Source organism: Artemia franciscana, chromosome 4, assembly GCF_032884065.1.
Source record: "Artemia franciscana chromosome 4, ASM3288406v1, whole genome shotgun sequence".
NCBI classification, from domain to species: domain Eukaryota; kingdom Metazoa; phylum Arthropoda; class Branchiopoda; order Anostraca; family Artemiidae; genus Artemia; species Artemia franciscana.
This window is the reverse complement of record NC_088866.1, coordinates 31,368,277-31,386,449: the sequence shown is the minus strand read 5'-3', so window position 1 is coordinate 31,386,449 and position 18,173 is coordinate 31,368,277. Positions and strand designations below refer to the sequence as shown.

At 37.2% G+C, this 18,173-nt stretch overlaps 1 protein-coding gene across 5 annotated transcripts in view; it reads right to left on the bottom strand.

The window, feature by feature from the left end:
• Nucleotides 1–933: 933 nt before the first annotated feature.
• Nucleotides 934–18,173, bottom strand: part of LOC136026294 (sterol carrier protein 2-like) — a 61,958-nt gene continuing 44,718 nt past the window's right edge. For 4 of the 5 annotated variants that reach the window (XM_065702705.1, XM_065702708.1, XM_065702706.1 and 1 more), the window contains exons 8-10: nucleotides 6,646–6,793; nucleotides 2,981–3,204; nucleotides 934–1,221 (exon numbers count right to left, since the gene is read on the bottom strand). In XM_065702705.1, coding sequence (XP_065558777.1) covers nucleotides 1,040–1,221; nucleotides 2,981–3,204; nucleotides 6,646–6,793 — 554 coding nt within the window. In that variant the 3' untranslated portion in view covers nucleotides 934–1,039. The remainder of the gene's footprint in view (nucleotides 1,222–2,980; nucleotides 3,205–6,645; nucleotides 6,794–18,173) is intronic. The other variant, XM_065702709.1, reaches the window with a different exon arrangement.

The window sequence follows — 18,173 nt, the reverse complement described above, 5'->3', positions numbered from 1 at the left end:
GGCGCGCTCATTGCGCTTTTTCTTCCATTTGGTTGAAGCAGGCAAAACCGGTTGTTTAGGTCTGATTTTCTATAGCCACTGTCTGCCACCATTGTTGTTACCTGTGTTATCTTCTCAATTAACGCAATACTTTTCTATGTTGTCTGTATCTATTCGGGTAATAAATCTATGACTACAAGTAATAAAATAAACATAACTGACGAAAACAGAAATATACGATCAAATAGAAAGAAGAAAAAAGAAGCCTTGCATTTGACTCTAAGCCAATACTTTTTGACATAGAAAAGCAGGATAGTCAAATTATTTATGTTGAAACTCAAATTCTTCATAATCAATATTAAGAGTAAAGCTACTAATTGGATAAAACTAAAAGTTGGTGATAAAGCCAACGAGACAAAACTGCCATCTGTTACACATTGTCAGAAAGCGGAATCGCTGGCTGGATTCTAACAAATTGATGTCTTTCAAGGCCGTATGATCACTTTAATTTTGTTTCTACAAACATTTTGAAGTTTGAATGACAGAATTTAAAATACTTCTTAAAAACGAATATACAACGTTCCATATAATTTGCGAGGGGGCATCCAATTTCAGAAATGGTACGCACCAAGCATGGCGGAACTCTGCGGCATATCTGGCGTTCTGTGATGCAAATCAGCAGGCGGAAAGTCGGCACCCGCTCAATAATTTTTAATTTAGCTAATTTGATGAATCTGCTACAAAATGGACGAAGTTTGACAGAAGAAGCGAAAGCCTTAGTTTATACGCAAAAACACAGCTTCTGAACCCAAGATATGCGTGAATGTCAGCTGATGTTAGCTTATACCACTAATTCGATCATAGCCTTAAAAACAAGAAAAAAGGAGACAGAAAGAATTTTGTCTATTTAAAAAAAAAACCATTATCTCCTACCAATATTCATAAAAGAAGAAATTTCATTTCACTCTTTTTATATAGTAAGTAAATTGGCAGATTAACAAAAAGACATAAACAGGTCCCAATTGAAATACAAAGCAAAAAAAAAAAGAAAGAAAGAAAATCACAATTTAGCCTTTAAAGTTTCCTCGGCCTTCTTCTGAAATTCTTGGAGCTTCATAGCAAGTCCCATGTTTCCCTGGATTTTCAGCTTTCCCTGGAAAAAGGCTTTTTGGGAGTTAAGCCGACCTGACATCAGTTCAAGTAAATCTGAATCGTCCATGGTAATCGTCACATCAGGCTTTGCTAGTAAAAGTAAATAATATTAAAAAAGGGATTTAACAAGGGAAATTAAATGAAGTCAATTCTTCCCCATTTTCTAGACACCCCAAGCGGCAGACAATGATGAGTAGATATCCAGCTTGTGCAATTTACAAATAGTACCCCAATCCTAAACACCCCAATAACGGAAATTGGATGAGTACATCCCCGACTTGTGTCTATTTTACAAGTAAAACTCCATGTCTAAGTACCTCAAGTGGCGGACAATGCTGAGCAGATTCCCAACTTGGGAGCATTTTGCAAATAATAACCCAAGTCTAAATACCCCAAGTACAGGACAACGGCGAGTAGATTCCCGATTTGGGAGCATTTTAAAAACACATTTAAACTAATTAACCAGAAAAAAGAACCCTACAAATGAGCCCCCCCCCCAATCCAGGATAAGGCCTTATAACGGATGTTACCAAGGTTGAACCCCCCCCCCCCCTGTGAAATTTTGTCTGACCCATAAAAAGTAGCAAAAATGCGTATACGTTTAGTAAAGGTGTTTGTACCCCTCCCCCCTCAAAAAAATATCCTGAACATGCCCTTGGATACACTACCAGTTACTCTATTTATTGACTCTCCATAAGATACAGTCTATTTACATCTTACAACTACATCCTGAGTTTCTATTAATTAGTACTCACGATTTAATTCTTTGAATTTCGCCGCCATATCTAATACTACCTATAAAGATTCTGATGTTTGACCAACCGATTTTTTCTTTAAACTACAACTGAGCTATATATAGCACAAACAAAGATAAAAACAGCTTTGAAATTGAGCTAGCCACCTCCTTTTCCTCACTGTCATCACCTTTCAGTAAGTAGGCAGGGGAGAGGGCAAAAGCTTTGGGGGAGGGGAGGAGAGAGAAAGAGAGATCTGAGTTTAAATCTGACCATCTCTTAATAGAACTTCTGGTTTCCCATTTTTAAAACTTGCATATTGAACAAAAGTTTCATTTGTTGTCTTCCTCGTTTTGACGATAAGATTGTCCATGTCAATTGACGCTTATTTGTCACATTCATATTCTTAACCATTATTTAAGTAGGTAAGACAAACTTAAGACCAAAACGAAGTAAAAACGTTTTTTACTTCCCTCTTTACACCGACCATGAAAAAATTAAGAAACAAAAATGTGAAAATAATCGCAAATACAAATAAAAACGAAACAAAGTGGAAATTTCTTGGCAAATCCCAAATCTTAACTTGAATATACATGGTGAGACACTATATTCTGTTACTAGTCAAAGCAAACTAACCGGTTATTATCCCATCTGAACTAAGCTAATAGTGTGGTATGAAGATGTTAATACTTGACCAGATTCTTGTGTCAAAATTTTATAGTGCTTATTATATAACCGATAAGTTTGAATTGAAATTCTTTCTTATTATAAGAAACAGGTACCCGTTATTTCAGTTTTTCGAGATCAACTAAAGGCCTGTGTCCAAAAATTTCCCTACAAGCTACCAATAGCTTGTCATCGGGTAGACAGTCGGTAGGGGACGGGGGTTACTGGGTTTGACCCCCCCAACCCAACCTAAATTTATTTGAATCGAGGCACTACAAACATAACAAAAAATGCATATAAATAAGTTTTTGACGCATTATAAAGTTTTTTGTACCCCACCCCCCACGAAAAAAAACTGGCGACGCCCTTGAACCAAGGCCATAATTTCTGGACTTAAGTCTGTACTAGACTGTACTCAAACCAAATATATTAAACATAATGAAACTTACTTTTTCCATTTATTGTGACTGACCCCTTTCCATTCTTAGCATCAACAATCCACATGGCCTCTTTTCCATTTGGGCCATTTCGGACTTTGAAAGCATATATACCATTGATCTTCTTGACAAGGTTTGCCCCATCGGCCTCTAATACTTTTTTTATTTCTTCGAAAACATTCGCACAAATGAAGTCCTTAGTATCTGAATCGGCAACAGTCATCTCGGCGGTTGAGCTTTAAAATTACAATTTCTTACAGCGATGCCAGAGATATATCTACCCCCTGAGGGTTTACCACATGGGGTTTGGTAATTGATCTCAAGGTACAGATAGTTTTAGTTTGCTAAACAAATATTTTAAAAAGATGATTATTTTGACAGGAAAATCAGGAGGACATACCTTATGTCTATGATGACCATAATTTTAATTAGTTACTAATTAAATAATAGGCCTAATTAATTTACTAACTAAAGAGCCTGTCGGACGACATGCATAAAAAGGAATGAATAATTATAATATATATATATATATATATATATATATATATATATATATATATATATATATATATATATATATATATAATGTTGTGGGTTGAACTGTGAGGTTTCCAAGTTAACAGGTGGTAGACTATAACGTGGTAGACAAAAGTTGAGACTTGATAAGTGTTTGACTGATTTGCCTGTAGGCTTTGTGTAGCATGCCAGGAATCCCCGACTTGTGAACTTTTAAACCTGCTAGCGCCTCAACCGAAATAAAAAACTACTTGTCCAAAATTTTTCGGGAAAAACCACCTGGCTGTAGCTGTAAACCCATCAAATTTCAGTCAGACTCTGATAGATGATACTAAGAAGTGATATACGGCTCTTAAGATTCTTCCCCTCTCATCTTTCCCCATAATTTTAACTCACAAGTTTCAATTAAATCGGAAATTTTCTGAACAAAGGCTCCAAAAGAGGCATACGATCCTAGATAATCGATCCCATGTCGCGATGACCCATGGTACTTGACCAATGAGTTGTAAGCCCACCGGGAACGAGAAAAAAGACCAGCATACTTTTCTGCTAAAAAGCTGGTGGTGAGAAGGAGTGAGTATTGGAGAGACCTCTGGACCAATTTGGTGCTCTAATCGTACATATTTTAAAGGACTAGGTGATTTTAGTTCGAACAAGATATAACAGATGCCCATAAAAAAACTGAGACCTTCCGCAAAAGTTCTCAGGTGTGCTTGTACCTAATGGGGCAAGGATCTTAAGTCAAGGTGACAAGGGAATATATTCTCAGATACCTAAGCTACTTCCAAATCTCATATACTTCCCGTACGGAAGCACCCAAGTCTGTAGGCACGTAGCTGGAGTTAATGATCTTTCCCCACAAAAATTTTAGATTACAGGCTTGTTTTCGATCAAGGCCCTAGAAAGCTTCAAAATTGAAAAGCCGATGATTCCCCAAAGTATGAGACCTTGAACGATTCTACCATCGACACCGTATAGGCTAGAGCTTTTTGGAAAAGTCGCATTGGCTCTAAGCGAATTTTAGCACTTTCGAATCCCTGGGAAGCAACCGAAGTTCTAACCAAAAAATTTCCAAGGCCCAACTGTTGTCTGTTATGTTACACTCTACCGCCGATATCCTCTGCAGCTTCGATGCCTTGGATCTAGGCCCAAAAGTATCCCTTAGCAACCTGTATCTGTCCGTATTGTTTCACCTTTTTATGATTGCACCGGGTGATAGGAAGCAGGAACGTATCCATGAGGAGAGAATATACGGGGTTTGGACTCTCCCCCGAAATATTTCCCTGGCTTGCAAATTGGTTGTAAAAATACAGGTAAAAAGAATATATATCCTAAAAAACTATGAAATATCTTCTCGACTCACAAATTGATCTTGAAATGCAGGTAAAAACGTTTAACCCTCTGAATGACCTCCTGAATATGGTCCTGATTTGAAGTATGATACTCAGCAAAAAGTTTTGGTGTTAAAATACTTAATTCAAAAGATCTTTGTATTAAATTTTACAAAGAAACTGTTTTTGTAAAAATTTGGGATTATTTGATGAAATGAGAAAAACTTGATTTCATTTAAAGACAACAGTACAGGATTTCTTCAATAATAGACCTTGCATGCATTTATTTAAGCATATTAACAGTTACAACAGAACACAATACGAAAAAATCCTTAAAAAAAGGTCGGGTAAGATAGACCAATGTTAAAGGGTAACTACTGCTTCAGATTCAGGATCGTTTCAGCCGCATAAAATATAAAAGGATCTTGCAAATGTTTTCTATCTGTATAACTGAAAATCCATTATCCATTCTACTCTGATTTTTTGATGAAAAAGATTATTATAAAAGGCATTGCCAAAAACTACGGCAGATCAAAAACTTAACTTAATATTCTCAAGAATTATATATACTCCTAAAATCAACAGATAGTGAAACCAGGGAAGTAAACAGGAAGAAGGAAGGGGTTTAACCCTCCTCGTTCTTTCCTTCTTTTCGTCGTTGCTCACAAAACAGCATACGCTACGCTTTTGTTTCACTTTTATGCATGTTGTCTAACAATATTAACGAAATTCATAAGACTTTAAGCAAAAGTTTGTACATTAATTGGCATGAGTAATTCTCTTAAGCTGATAAGCCCCCAGTCCTTAAGTTTCTTAACGATCATACTGCTCTTTTTCAAATTCTTAAAACTCCTCCTAATCATAAGCTAACACCAATTGTCACTGATTACTGTAAATCATCTATTTCTGTATATCTACTTATGAAATCACTCTATTTACAATCAATAAAAGCAATAAAAGCCGTTCCTACGAAGGGCAATTGGTTCAGATGCCCCAGCAACCACAGCTAGGGAGGGGGGCCGCGCCTGGTGGATTGCCTACTTTAATCAAATTTTTCACTCTGATTCGGCTTCTTTTTGCTTATATTTGAGTCGGGAGTGGTGATGTCATGAATTTTTTCCTGGGCTTGAATGACCCTTGGAACAGCTCCAACAGCAAGGGTTCAGCCTGTGATTCCCATGACAAGGAAACTTAAATTCATTATCTTTTTGAGTGCAGACTTTTCAGTGATTTATTTAATTAAGGTTATTTTGAGGCTATGTTTAATCTTAGATTTTGGCAAAAAATGTAATCAAATTTATTTTTAATATTAAGTGTTTGCATATATTTAAAGTTATTCGGTATATCAAAGAAGATCAGCATGCAGTTTTAGCATATTAAAAAAAAACCGGATTTTGTATCAGGTTTATTCTTCTCTGCCTATCTCTTCCAGCTTTTTTTTATCATTCCTTTTTAGTCGATTGTTCTGCTTCATCGTTTTTCAATTCTTTCTTCTTTGGAATGCTGTTATCAAACAGATGAAGCTATTCAGCAGCTGTTCAGCAGAACCTTTTTTTTACCTTCCCCTCTTCTCCTATATTTTGAAAAATACCCTTTTTGATACTCTCATATATATGATAAAATACATATGTCTAATAAAACATTTTAGATTTTTTTTATTCCCCAGAAACCCCTAAAAAGTTTCTGGTATCCTTTCTGAGCTCACACTTATTCCAAGTTTAACTTGGCAATTGCATCACTAGAAAAAAAAGGCAGAGAATAGATCAGAGAGAGAGAAAGAGAGAAAGATGGTACTAGAGAGAGAAAGAGAGTATATTTAAAAGTGCTTACTTAGATTTATTCACTGGAAAACCCAACTTATAGAGCGCAACGACTGCCGCACCTCCAAGACGCTGTAGCGCTACTTTTGCTCCGGGCACTTGACGCCTATCAGCTCCTCCTCTTAGCTGCCAAACAAGTTCAGCACACTGGGCAAGCCCTGTAATTAATACATAATTTTAAGGTACGTTTCCATTAAAGTTGCTCAGAGAAAAAGCTTAAATACTTTAGCTTTTTTTATTCAAAGCTAGTGGAATTGTCCGCTATATACTTAAAAATATCTTTTTTGTATTTTCGTTTTAAAATTTGAAAAAGTCCCCCCCCCCTAGATTTAGAAAATATCTTTTTTCATCTTCACTGAAAACTTGACCCTAACGGCTTTCTTATGCTTCAATTATCCTTACAAAACATATAATTTTATTTGATGTTTGTTATAAAAGTTTAAATGAAATTATCAATAAAAAGAATAGTTCTATAAGTCTAGGACTCGCGATAAAGACAAAAGGGCAGTTGACACATCCCTCAAGAGACTAAAATCGCATAAAAGATGTATCAAGTAGAAAGATTCGAAATCTTAAAAGCAGTGTTTTTCTAAACTAAAGACTTTTCCCGTTATATCTTTGTCCCCTAGCTCTTAAAAACTTCAGCGTCTAGCCGTGTGGTAGTTGCACTTTATTTACTATACCGGCGTCCAAACAAACTATATGACAAGTTTTTACTTATTCCTAGTTCAAGACTTATAGTGGTTTTCAGCCATTTTTTTTTTTTTTAGCCCTTGCAAGTACTTTTTAGGTTCCAAAACGAGCTGTATATGTCATATTCTAATTTACCCTCCTTCACAACACCAGGCATAGCACAAGGGTGCTAGTCGACATTCGTCCTTTAGCAAGTTTAATAAGACGATTTTATGCATGTTTTATACTTATACTTGATGGGGTCAACACATGGTTTTGATAGGATAGCCCCTCAGAAAGCCAGTTTTAGAAAGTTGTACTGCATCAAATAAAACTAATTTTCAGCATTCTCCAGAGAAAGTTCATCCTTCAGCCAATCTGGACGACTACTATTACTACTACTACTATTAACAACTCACCGCAGCACTAAGCCGCCTGAGGCCAACACAGCTACGCACGCTCCTCCTCCATCCCAATTTATTCGAAGCCTCAATCTTTACTCCCTCCCAGGAAGTTCACATTTCCTTTAAATCTTTCTTTATGGCATCCTACCACCCAGATGAGGACGACCTGCTTTCCGTTTAGCCCTAGACAGTTGGCCGAAAAGGACAATCTTCGGCAACCTTTCATCCTTCATCCACAGAACGTGCCCTAGCTATCTCAATCTTTCTTTCATTATAGCTATAGAAAGCTTTTTCACTAATATTCCTAGCTGCAGTCTTAACTTTCTTCCCTAAGGCACCATCAGCAGCTTCACAAATTGTTTTCTAAAATTATTCCAACCATCTTCTACATTATCAAATTTTAAACTCTCAAGTTTAGTCTACCCACATCATAATTTTCCGGGAGGTAGTTACTCTTCCGAAATTCAAGCTTTAAATTAACCGCAGACACTACTAGATGGTGATCTTTACTTTTAACACCAATGACAGCCCTCCTATATACCCTAGTACCTCGTATTGATCCTGCCAGTCTTTGGCTTACTATTACATATTCAATAAGGTTTGCTGTCTTACCATCACGTGAATAGCATGTCAACTTATGGGCCATTTTATGACCAAACAACTAGACTGTTATACCTACAAATTTGCAAGTCTGTAGCCATTACTGTTTTCTTTTCCTACACCAAATTCACCTAGACTATGATACCGTATATCCCTATTTCTGCCGACCTAGGCGTTAAAATCTCCTAGTAAAAATACCATATTTCTACCTGGGACCCTATCCATTTGCTCCTGTAACGGTAAGAAAAATTCATCTGAGTCACCAGTATCTCCGTCAGTCGCTTCAGCCGGAGTATATACAACTATAACTGATATCCTGAACTTTTTAGTCATAAAAGAAGCAATTAGTATTCTATTATTAATACCTTCCAAGCCTAAACACGACTTAGGAGCTTCCTTATTCATCATGAGCCCTACTCTCTGTCTATGTACCCCATGCTTCCTGCCTAAGTAAACAAGTTCTATATCATCTAATTTCATGCTTCCTACTCCAGAGATATGATTTTCTGAAACTCCTAATTAGTCCAGTTCGAATCTTCTGAATCCATCAGTCAAAATGTCGATACGATAGTCATTTTTTAACGTCGTAAAATTCCAAGTTCCAATTTGCGTGTTTTTTGAATCATTGAAATTGTTTTGGCCTCAGAAAAAGCAATGTTCCCGGATACCAGTACACGAAGGGGATCAAGATATCTTCTCAAGTTTACACCGAAGCGCTTAAGCTGGCTTAGAACCGGACAGCAAGGACCTCCAGTATGAATGGAGGCTTTGTGCAATCCTTGACCCATCTTGTTCACAACATGGTTTTCAGCACTTGGCGATGCTCTTCCATCAACAAGAGTCAAAATCCTGCAGAGACAATCCCAAGCCTATTACCTCCGATTTGTTATACATATTCATGTCTACAAATATTATGCTACTACGGGGAGGCAACCCATAGTAGTTAAATTAGCTAGGAAGAGGTTTTTCATCCCGAAAACGCCCGTCAAAACAGACCAAGCCCAGAAGAATTATCCAATAATCAGAATCACGTGCGAATGCTCTGTCGTTTACGAGGCTACAATTTCCTCGAAGGGCCCCATTCCTTAAGTGGGAATAGAGTTAACCGCAGGGTCCCCAGTCTTGGAAATACCCCAAAATGGTCGAGGCAGCCCTTTGAAGAGGCCGTTGTCCATAGATCTAGATATAACGCCTGCCGCAGCTGTCCCCCTATAGAGGATCCTCCCACGACGGTGTTCTGCGTCATTATGCAATTTAACCCATTACTAGGAGAAGGTTTGTAACTCGTGGGACATTTGGACACGCCGGTGAGTTTACATTTGAGCGGCCTTCTTCCTCCTCCACCTGTATTTATGGCCCCGGGCGAGGGTGCCCCAGTTTCTATTATGGACTCTCAAGGACAACGTCCCCCCTGTCCGTGCCTCCTATAGAGGTGCCCTACATATCTGAGGGCGTTCCCCTATCGCCACCTGGTGACACGCTGAATGGCCTGAGGGAGGCCCCTTTTTTTCCCAAAACTAAAAGCTAAGTACCTCAAAATCATCTAACATTTCTAAAGATAACAGATGAAATTTGACAATAGATAGATAGATAGATAGATAGGTGTATTTCAAAAACCCGTGGGCCATATTAGAAGGTGTTTGTGCAGATCTTCAGGAGGTAGCGCATACCCAGAGATGGTTATTCATCCCATGAGAGAACATGATTACGATTTAGTTGGTGATGTGAATGGCCAAGAGATTAAGTCAATATTTAAGAATTTAAAAGGTGGTACTGCTGCGGGTGTTGATGGTATACCAATATTGTTATTTAAGAATTTTCTTTCCATTTTGATGCCGATAATTGTTCTTCTTTGTAATAAGGTGTTAAGGTCAGGGCAATGGCCAAGCGCTTGGAAGACATCATTGTTTATACCACTTTTTAAGAGAGGAAACCCGAAGGCTCATGAAAATTATCGTTTAATAGCACTTGTCCCTGCTTTAAGTAAGGTTTTGGAGAAAATATTAGATACCAGGCTTTCCAATTGGTTAAATAAAAATAGTTTAATACATGAGGAACAAGGAGGTTTCAGGACAGGATATGGGACGACAGATAGTGTGTTTATTTTAAAGGCATTAATAGATAAATATGGAAAGGGTAAAACTTGTCTTTATGTGGGATTTCTGGATTTCCATAAGGCTTTTGATAGTGTCGACAGAGAGTTATTGAAGGATGCCATGCTAAATATTGGCCTTCCCCATTCATTTGTTAGATTGATAGTGAGCATGTATACTTGTGTGAGTGGAATCATTAAAGTTGGTAATAGGTTTTCGAAGCTTTTTGATATTAAGCGGGGAGTAAAACAGGGCAGCACCCTTTCACCTAAGTTGTTTAATATTTTTATTAATGATGTTGTTAATTTTCTAGAGAAAAGATGGGCTCCGAAAGTTAGCCTAGGGACTCAAAAACTATCTCTCTTATTATTTGCAGATGATATTGCTTTGGTGGCTAATAAACCGCAAGATCTACATACTCTTTTGAATCTCATAGAAGAATATTTGCATATAAAAAAGTTAAGGCTGAATACTGAAAAGAGCGAAGTTGTTATTTTTAAAAAAAGGAAGGTTGTGGACGATGAAAAATATACATTTAAATTTAATAATAAGGAACTATTTATAAGTAAAAGAATAAAATATTTAGGCTTTATCTTATCGGAAAATGGAAGCCTAAGGAGTCATGTTGATGAAATAATTAAGAGAGGTAGGGTGGCCATGTCAGCTATATTTAGAAACCCGACGATAATGGGGATCAAAAACCTAAAAATACATAAAAGAATATTTAACACAAAAATTTTACCCGTGATAGAATATGGAGCAGAGATATGGGGTGGAGAAACGGTGCAGTAACTGGAGTCCCTTCAGCTCCAGTATTATAAAAGAGTGTTTGGTCTACATCAGACAACTCATTCACAGATTCTGAAAGGTGATATGGGCCTGTTTTCTTTAAAGCTACGTAGGTATATTTTAATGCTTAGATTCTGGTTGAAGTTAACTAAGAGTAATGAAGATAGACTAGTAAGAGCGGCATATGAAGAGATGTTGAAATGTGGTTTAAAAACCTCGTGGCCATCCCAAATTAAATCATTACTAGAAAAAGTAGGAATGCCTTATTTATGGAATAATGGTCTTTGCTCTCGTGATGTACCAACAAATTTAGAAAGCCAGGTACGATTTATATTAGAGAGTCAGGAAATTCAGCATTGGCAAGGGCTGGTTTTTGATTCTACAACCCTGCAACATTATAATCAGGCAAAACCTAGTTTTGGGGAGGAAGTTTATTTTAAATTTAACTTACCGGCTATGATTCTACGTCGTTGGATTCAGCTTAAGGCAAATTGTCTTCCAATCCAGAACAGGCAAAAAACGTTCGACAAAAATAAAATGATAGTTGGTCTTGATAGGCGGTATGTCTGTCCCCTTTGTAAAGATGATGATGAAGACTTGGATCATTTTCTCCAGAAATGCCCAGTGCTCTTGGATTTACGGGAAATTTATTTGCATGGGGTTAATTTGATGCTTCCGGGTATTCTACAAAATAGTAACCCAACCACAATATTTCGAGTGGGAGTATATATAGATAAATCTTTAATAAGAAGAAAAAGTTTTATATGATTAATTTCTTTTGTAGTTAGATTAGGTACTTTTTGCGTTGAATTCTGTTTTTTGTGCGTGTTCGTACTGTTGTTAATTTCCTTGCTTGTTTATTATTTATTTATATTTTGTGTATATGGCCCACGGGTTTTTGAAATACACTTATCTATCTATCTATACACACAAAAATATAAATAAATAACAAACAAGCATATATAATAGACAAGTTCCTATTTTTGAAACTTCTATTATACTGCGTTGGAAGAGCCAATTAGACCAGGTAAGCCCCCCCCCCCTCTAAAATTCAGCTTATGGGCACCCATACCTAGGAATAGTAAAAATAAACTTACTTGTTTAAAGATGTCACGTATGACTACAGCAAAATAGTCAATAAATAAACTAAAATTTTGATCTTTTGTCAGAGTCGCTGATAAGACAAATCCTGTTTGAATGTAACGGAGTAAAATAACAAAACATCTCAAATGGCAATGATCCAAAGATAATTCAAATTAAAAGATGGCAGAGGAAGCAAAAAAAAAACTTGCCAAACCAGATTTACATGCTGAAGGAAATGTTGTAAAAGCATATTGATTTTTTTAGATACGCTGAACATGTGACGTAGACAATTAGCAACGAATAAAAACTTACTTGGTCTGGATTTGACAAATCATGCCCAAGGTGTTCCCAAAATTACTAGCAACGATATGTCATAGTTATGACGACAACTGAAGTCCAAAATAATGGTTGCCCTTAGCAGTAAAGAACGAACCTAGCCCAGAGTAATCGAGAATTTAAAAGCGCGTTTTGAAAAAAAAAAAAAAAAAACAAACAACGAGCAAGGGAGAATCGTCAGTTGAAGAAGAGTTAAGAATATTAACTATCCTACTATTTTGATGGATCTTAGAGGTAATAGTTTATTGCGAAAACAAATCTATGGGAATACCGAGAAACAGCCTTCGAAATGGTGTCAAACCGAGGTGAAAAAAAAATGCATCGGAATTTCTATTTCTGTTCAAATGAGCCCTCTGCCGATTTTCTACGACCATTAGTTCACAGTGATTCAACAACAAATTAACAGGCATCGGTGATTCTTCTTCCGGCAAAAATACAAAATACCACATTTTTGTAGAATTGAGCTTGATACATCTACAGTAGAATTCACGTATATGCTGGATCCGATGGCATGATTTTCGATACGATATCTTAACCTTTCGGGGATGTTTCCACTCCTTTTGAAAGTGAAAAAAAATTCTCAGGCTCGTAACTTATGACGAGTTTTTATATATTTGGAATAATGATAAAAAACCAATTCTTTTGTTGGATCTATTGTTATCCAAGTTCTATTCTTTTTTACAATTTCAGTTACTATTGGGCCGAGTCACTCCCTACTTACACTTCGTAACGAAGGGCTTGATAAGAGAGACTTATTCTGAAAGAAACAAACCGGATGAAAACAAACGACACAGAAAGCTAACAGCAAATACAAATAAAGCCAAAATTGGAAGAATAAAAATTCTAAAAACCAAACGCCTCGGAAAACCATCAAAAATAACAAAAAAAATTTAGCATAATTAGAAAGCCGAAAAACCTAATTCCGAACGTGGGCCACTCACCAATATCCACGATTAGCAAAAGGCAATGCTACTCGCAAAATACATCACATGTGACTGAGCTGGTAAATTCTTTCATTCGCTAAGTAAGTCAACCAATAAAACTAAGATTTTGATTAACTTTAATTAGTCCTTCTGTTGTACAATCCCTTTTTGGTATTTGGGGGAGGGAAAGGGATTAGGAGCAAGTTTCCACTTGAGACTATGAAAGCGACATCAGGGATTAATAAACTGTCAGCTTCTAGTCTTAGAAAACCAGCATAGGAGTCACTATTTTAAAATCACCAATATCTCTGCTCCGAGCCAAACCGAAATTTTGATGTCAATCTATTTCAAAAGCCTCTTTGTATAACTGGGCTTGTCATGGGCCTTTGTCATGGGAAAGTAAAATAAGAAAAAAAATGTGTTTCAGCTGAAAGTAAGGAGCGGCATTAAAACTTGAAACAAACAGGAATCATTCCGTATATGAGGGAGGCTGCCCCTACCTCAACCCTTGCTCTTTACTCTAAAGTCTTAAATTAAAAAAGTATACATCTCACTCAATTTCAACGGCCTTTGTGTTTGAGCTGTCTTTCTTAACGAACTGTCAAAAAAAGCCAAGCTTTAGGGTAAAGAGCGAGGGTTGAGAAAGGGGCAGCCCCTCTTACACACAAAATAATTTCTGTTTGTGTTAAGTTTTAATGCTGTTCGTTACTTTCAGTTAATTTTTTAAATTAATTTCTAACTGTTTTTCAAAGCATTGCAAAAAATCCCCTTCCCTCCCGTTTAAAATTCCCTATGGAAAACCCCCGTAAACCTTCCTCCCCAGGGAAAACTTTCTCCTTGGGAAATCCCTCCCCCCACCCCACAAAATAATCCCCCAAAAATTACCGTTTATTTCCCAATAACAAGATACTACATGTGAACAATGGGCAAATAGCGTAGCTTACAGCCCTTTCCCCAGGGAATATGGGCGTCATGCCAACCCGAAAGACATAGTTATTAGGCCCTTTAACTATGCTGAATCAAATGGACATGTCAAAATCTTCATTGGATGACTTTGAGAAAAAAAAGGGAAGTGGGAGAGGGACAATTTTCCCAAAAGAGTTTTCGGTCACTTAAAAAAGGCACTAGAACTTTCCGTTTTCGTTCTAATGAGCCCCCTCCCGACGTTCTAGGATCACTCGTTCGATACGATCATCTCCGGGAGAGAAAAAAAAACAACAAGAATAAATAAACATGCATCCGTGATCTTTTTTTGGGCAAAAAATGCAAAATTCCACCTCTTTGTATGTAACCTTGAAACCTCCATAGTAATGTCTGATATGCTGAATCTGATGATGCGATTCTCATTAAGATTGCTTGAGCTTTTGGGAGTGCTCCCACCTTTTTCAGAAATCAGGCAAATTTTCTCAGACACGTAGCTTTTGATGTGTAACATTAAGCTTACTGAACTTCATACATTTAGATTCAGCATAAAATGCCAATTCTTTTGAAGTATATATTGTTATCAAAATTCCGTTTTTTAGAGTCTCGGCTATTATTGGGCCGAGTAGCTCCTTACTTACAGTTCAAATCAAACTAGCCTGATCGAATAAAATTTGACTAAGCTTGTTTCTACCTACACCGACAGAAGCTGATCTTATCATGGTAAACCTCGAAGAACATGTTATTTTACTGAGTTTTAACAAGACAAAATTTCTGGTCGTTTCAAAGACCAAAGATGAGATGACATTTTTTATTTGCGAGAACATAACGAAGACTCTCTAGAAACTTTCTGTGGTTTGCTTAGTTCCATTAATATAAAACTTGAACTTAGTAAAGAATCGGAGGTGAATAGGCGTGTACCTTTTCTAGATTGCCCTGTTACTTCGGATTTATACATCTTTTGAGTTTTAGTTGCCCACAAAGCCTACACAAAGTGACAGGTGCTTAAATTGTGCTTCTAATCATTCTCCTGTTGTGAAAAGAGCGGTTGTGAATTCTTTAGTCGAAAGAACAATACACGCGTTTGTTCACCGCGTTTTCTTTACTCCGAGCTTGACCACCTCAGAGAAGTCTTATTTGGAAATGGATACCCGATCTTTTAAAAAGTTTGCAAAATAGAGGGAGATAACTCAAATCAGATGGACAAATTTATTTATCTTGGTAGATTCTTCCCCATGTTGCCACAAATAAAAATGCCGTCTTTGAAATTTTTGGCTTATTAAAACTTAGTGAAACAACCAGTCCTTCAAGATTTTCTGTGATAAGATCAGCTTCTGTCGGTGAAGGCAGAAACTAGATTACTAGCTTGGTTGATAGACCCTAAAACCGCACCCATTTATTTGTGTCGCGCCGCCGATAAAAAGCGCGCTGGTTTAAAGAAAAGTTTTGGCGGCGCATCGGTACAATTGTGCGAGGTGGCGCACCATCGGCGTGTCTATATTTAGCCTTTTGTATTTGCAGTAGTTTGTTGGTTTCGGTGAGCTAAGTAATCTAGTGTGCTAAGCAACTTTGTAAATTTTTGTCAACACTATTGTTTGGGCGATAATTTGGTGATATTTTTACTTTCGATATTCGATAGTCGATATATCAATTTTGATATTTCTGATCAGTTTTTTTTTGTTCAGATTAATTTTAGATTTTGCCAAAATTCAATTCCCAAATTTTGAATAAAATACGAAAAAATTCTCCTTACATGAATGGATATTATAAAAACCCCGATTTGGAATTTCTCGGGCTCAGGATAAAGAAAATAATATACTGGCTAATTTTGGCTATTCAAAATTAGCCGCTTCTTCAATAGTTTCCCATGACAGTTGGTCTAGCCTTTCAGCGATTAGGCCTAAATAATAAAAAAAAAATCTACTGAAAGGGCGCAGTAGCATTAAAACTCAAAAGAATAGAAACTGTTCCGTGCATGAGGGGAATAACCCCTCCTCAATACCTCGCTATTCACAACAAAATTTCTTTTTGTATTTTAAAAATCTCCTCTAATTAAACGGCTGTTTTATTTCAGGAGTTGTTCTTATCTAATTGGGAAAAGGCCAAAATTAGCGTAAAAAACGAGGTATTGAGGAGAGGAACCCCTCCTCATGCAAAAGACAATTTCAGTTTGTTTTAACTTTGGATGTGGCTCCTTCCTTTTAGTTGAAAAAAATGTTTTTTATTTATCGGAAAAGCTGCCTTTTTTCTCCATGGGAAATCCCATCCCCCAAGAAAATTCCTCCTAGGAAAGATCCTTCCGAGTAAGATTTCCTTCCCCCGGACAATTTCATCTCTGCTGAAAATTCCCACCAGAAAATTTCTTCCGGACAATTCCGCCTGGAAAATTCTTTTGAGCTAACTTTTTGAAAAAAAGCCTTGTTTTTCTTTTAATTTCTAACTGTTTTTCAAACCATGCCGGAAATTCTCCCCCCAGTGAAAATGTTTCCTGGAAATTCTCCCCTCCCAATGCCTCAATGGAAAGTTTCTCCCACGTAAAATTTCCCTATACAACATCTCTCCGTGAACCCCCACGAAAAAACTCCCCAGGCATTTTCAACTCCTTTGAAAATTTTCCCTGGGCAATTTCACCGGTATATCTCTACATGTAAAATAAAATTGGCAAAGAGTAAGTCAAATAAAAAGAATTTAGTATAAGGATTCTGGTAAATTCCCCCGTGTATGGTTTCCCTTTGAAAGTTCATCCCGAAAATTTACCTCCCCATAGAATATCTCCGCTGCAGAAAATTTTCGTCACAGAAAATTCATCCTCCCCAAAAATATCTGTTTACTTCCCAAAAACAAATACTAAATGTAGACACTGGACATATTTATAACTTACGACCTTTCCCCTCGTGACTTGCAGGGCCGTGTTTTCCCCAAAGGCATGATTAGTTGACTTTTCAACTATACTAATCAATACGACTCTCTCAAAATTTTGATCAGATGACTTTGGGAAAAAGAGGGTGTTGGAAGGGATCTAGCTGACCCCCCCCCCAATCGCTTTGGTTTCGAAATGGGGAACTAAAACTGGGATTTCTGTTTGAGCAAGCCCTCTCTTGATCTTAATGACCATCGGCTCAATATGATCACCCTGACAAAAAAAACATGGATACATATATACTTATTCCCATAAACTGGCAATAAGAGCTTACAGACAGAGTGGACAGTGGCGCATTTAAGGGGACTGGGCGCCTGGGCCCCCAGAAATTTCACATGAATTTCTTAAAGAGCTCATCCTCCCACTTGCAGTAACCCTTTTGGTTTCTAACAGCATAGTTTGAGAATTTATTTGAATTGGCTCATAGCAATAAAATTTTCGCCTTACAGGTATTATTTTGCTTTTAAAATTATTCATTTTTAAAATCTATCTCGCGTCTTGAGCCTTAGTTTGTCAATTCCCCGTTCATCCCATCCCTGTGTTCTAATTTGCAGCGCATTGCAAGAAATCTACAAAGTTACTTAGCACGATAGCTTACTTAGCACACCATAAATTAGTACACAGACAGACATGTGGCACCCCGCCACACCAATGGTACCGACGGCACGTCGCAAAATTTTTTCTGCACGCCAATGCGTCTTTCATCTGTGGCGTGCCATCAGCAAATTAGCGCGGCGTCAGGTTTAATGAAACCAGACAAGTTTCCGCTTTCACCGACTGAAGTTTGCAGATGGAGT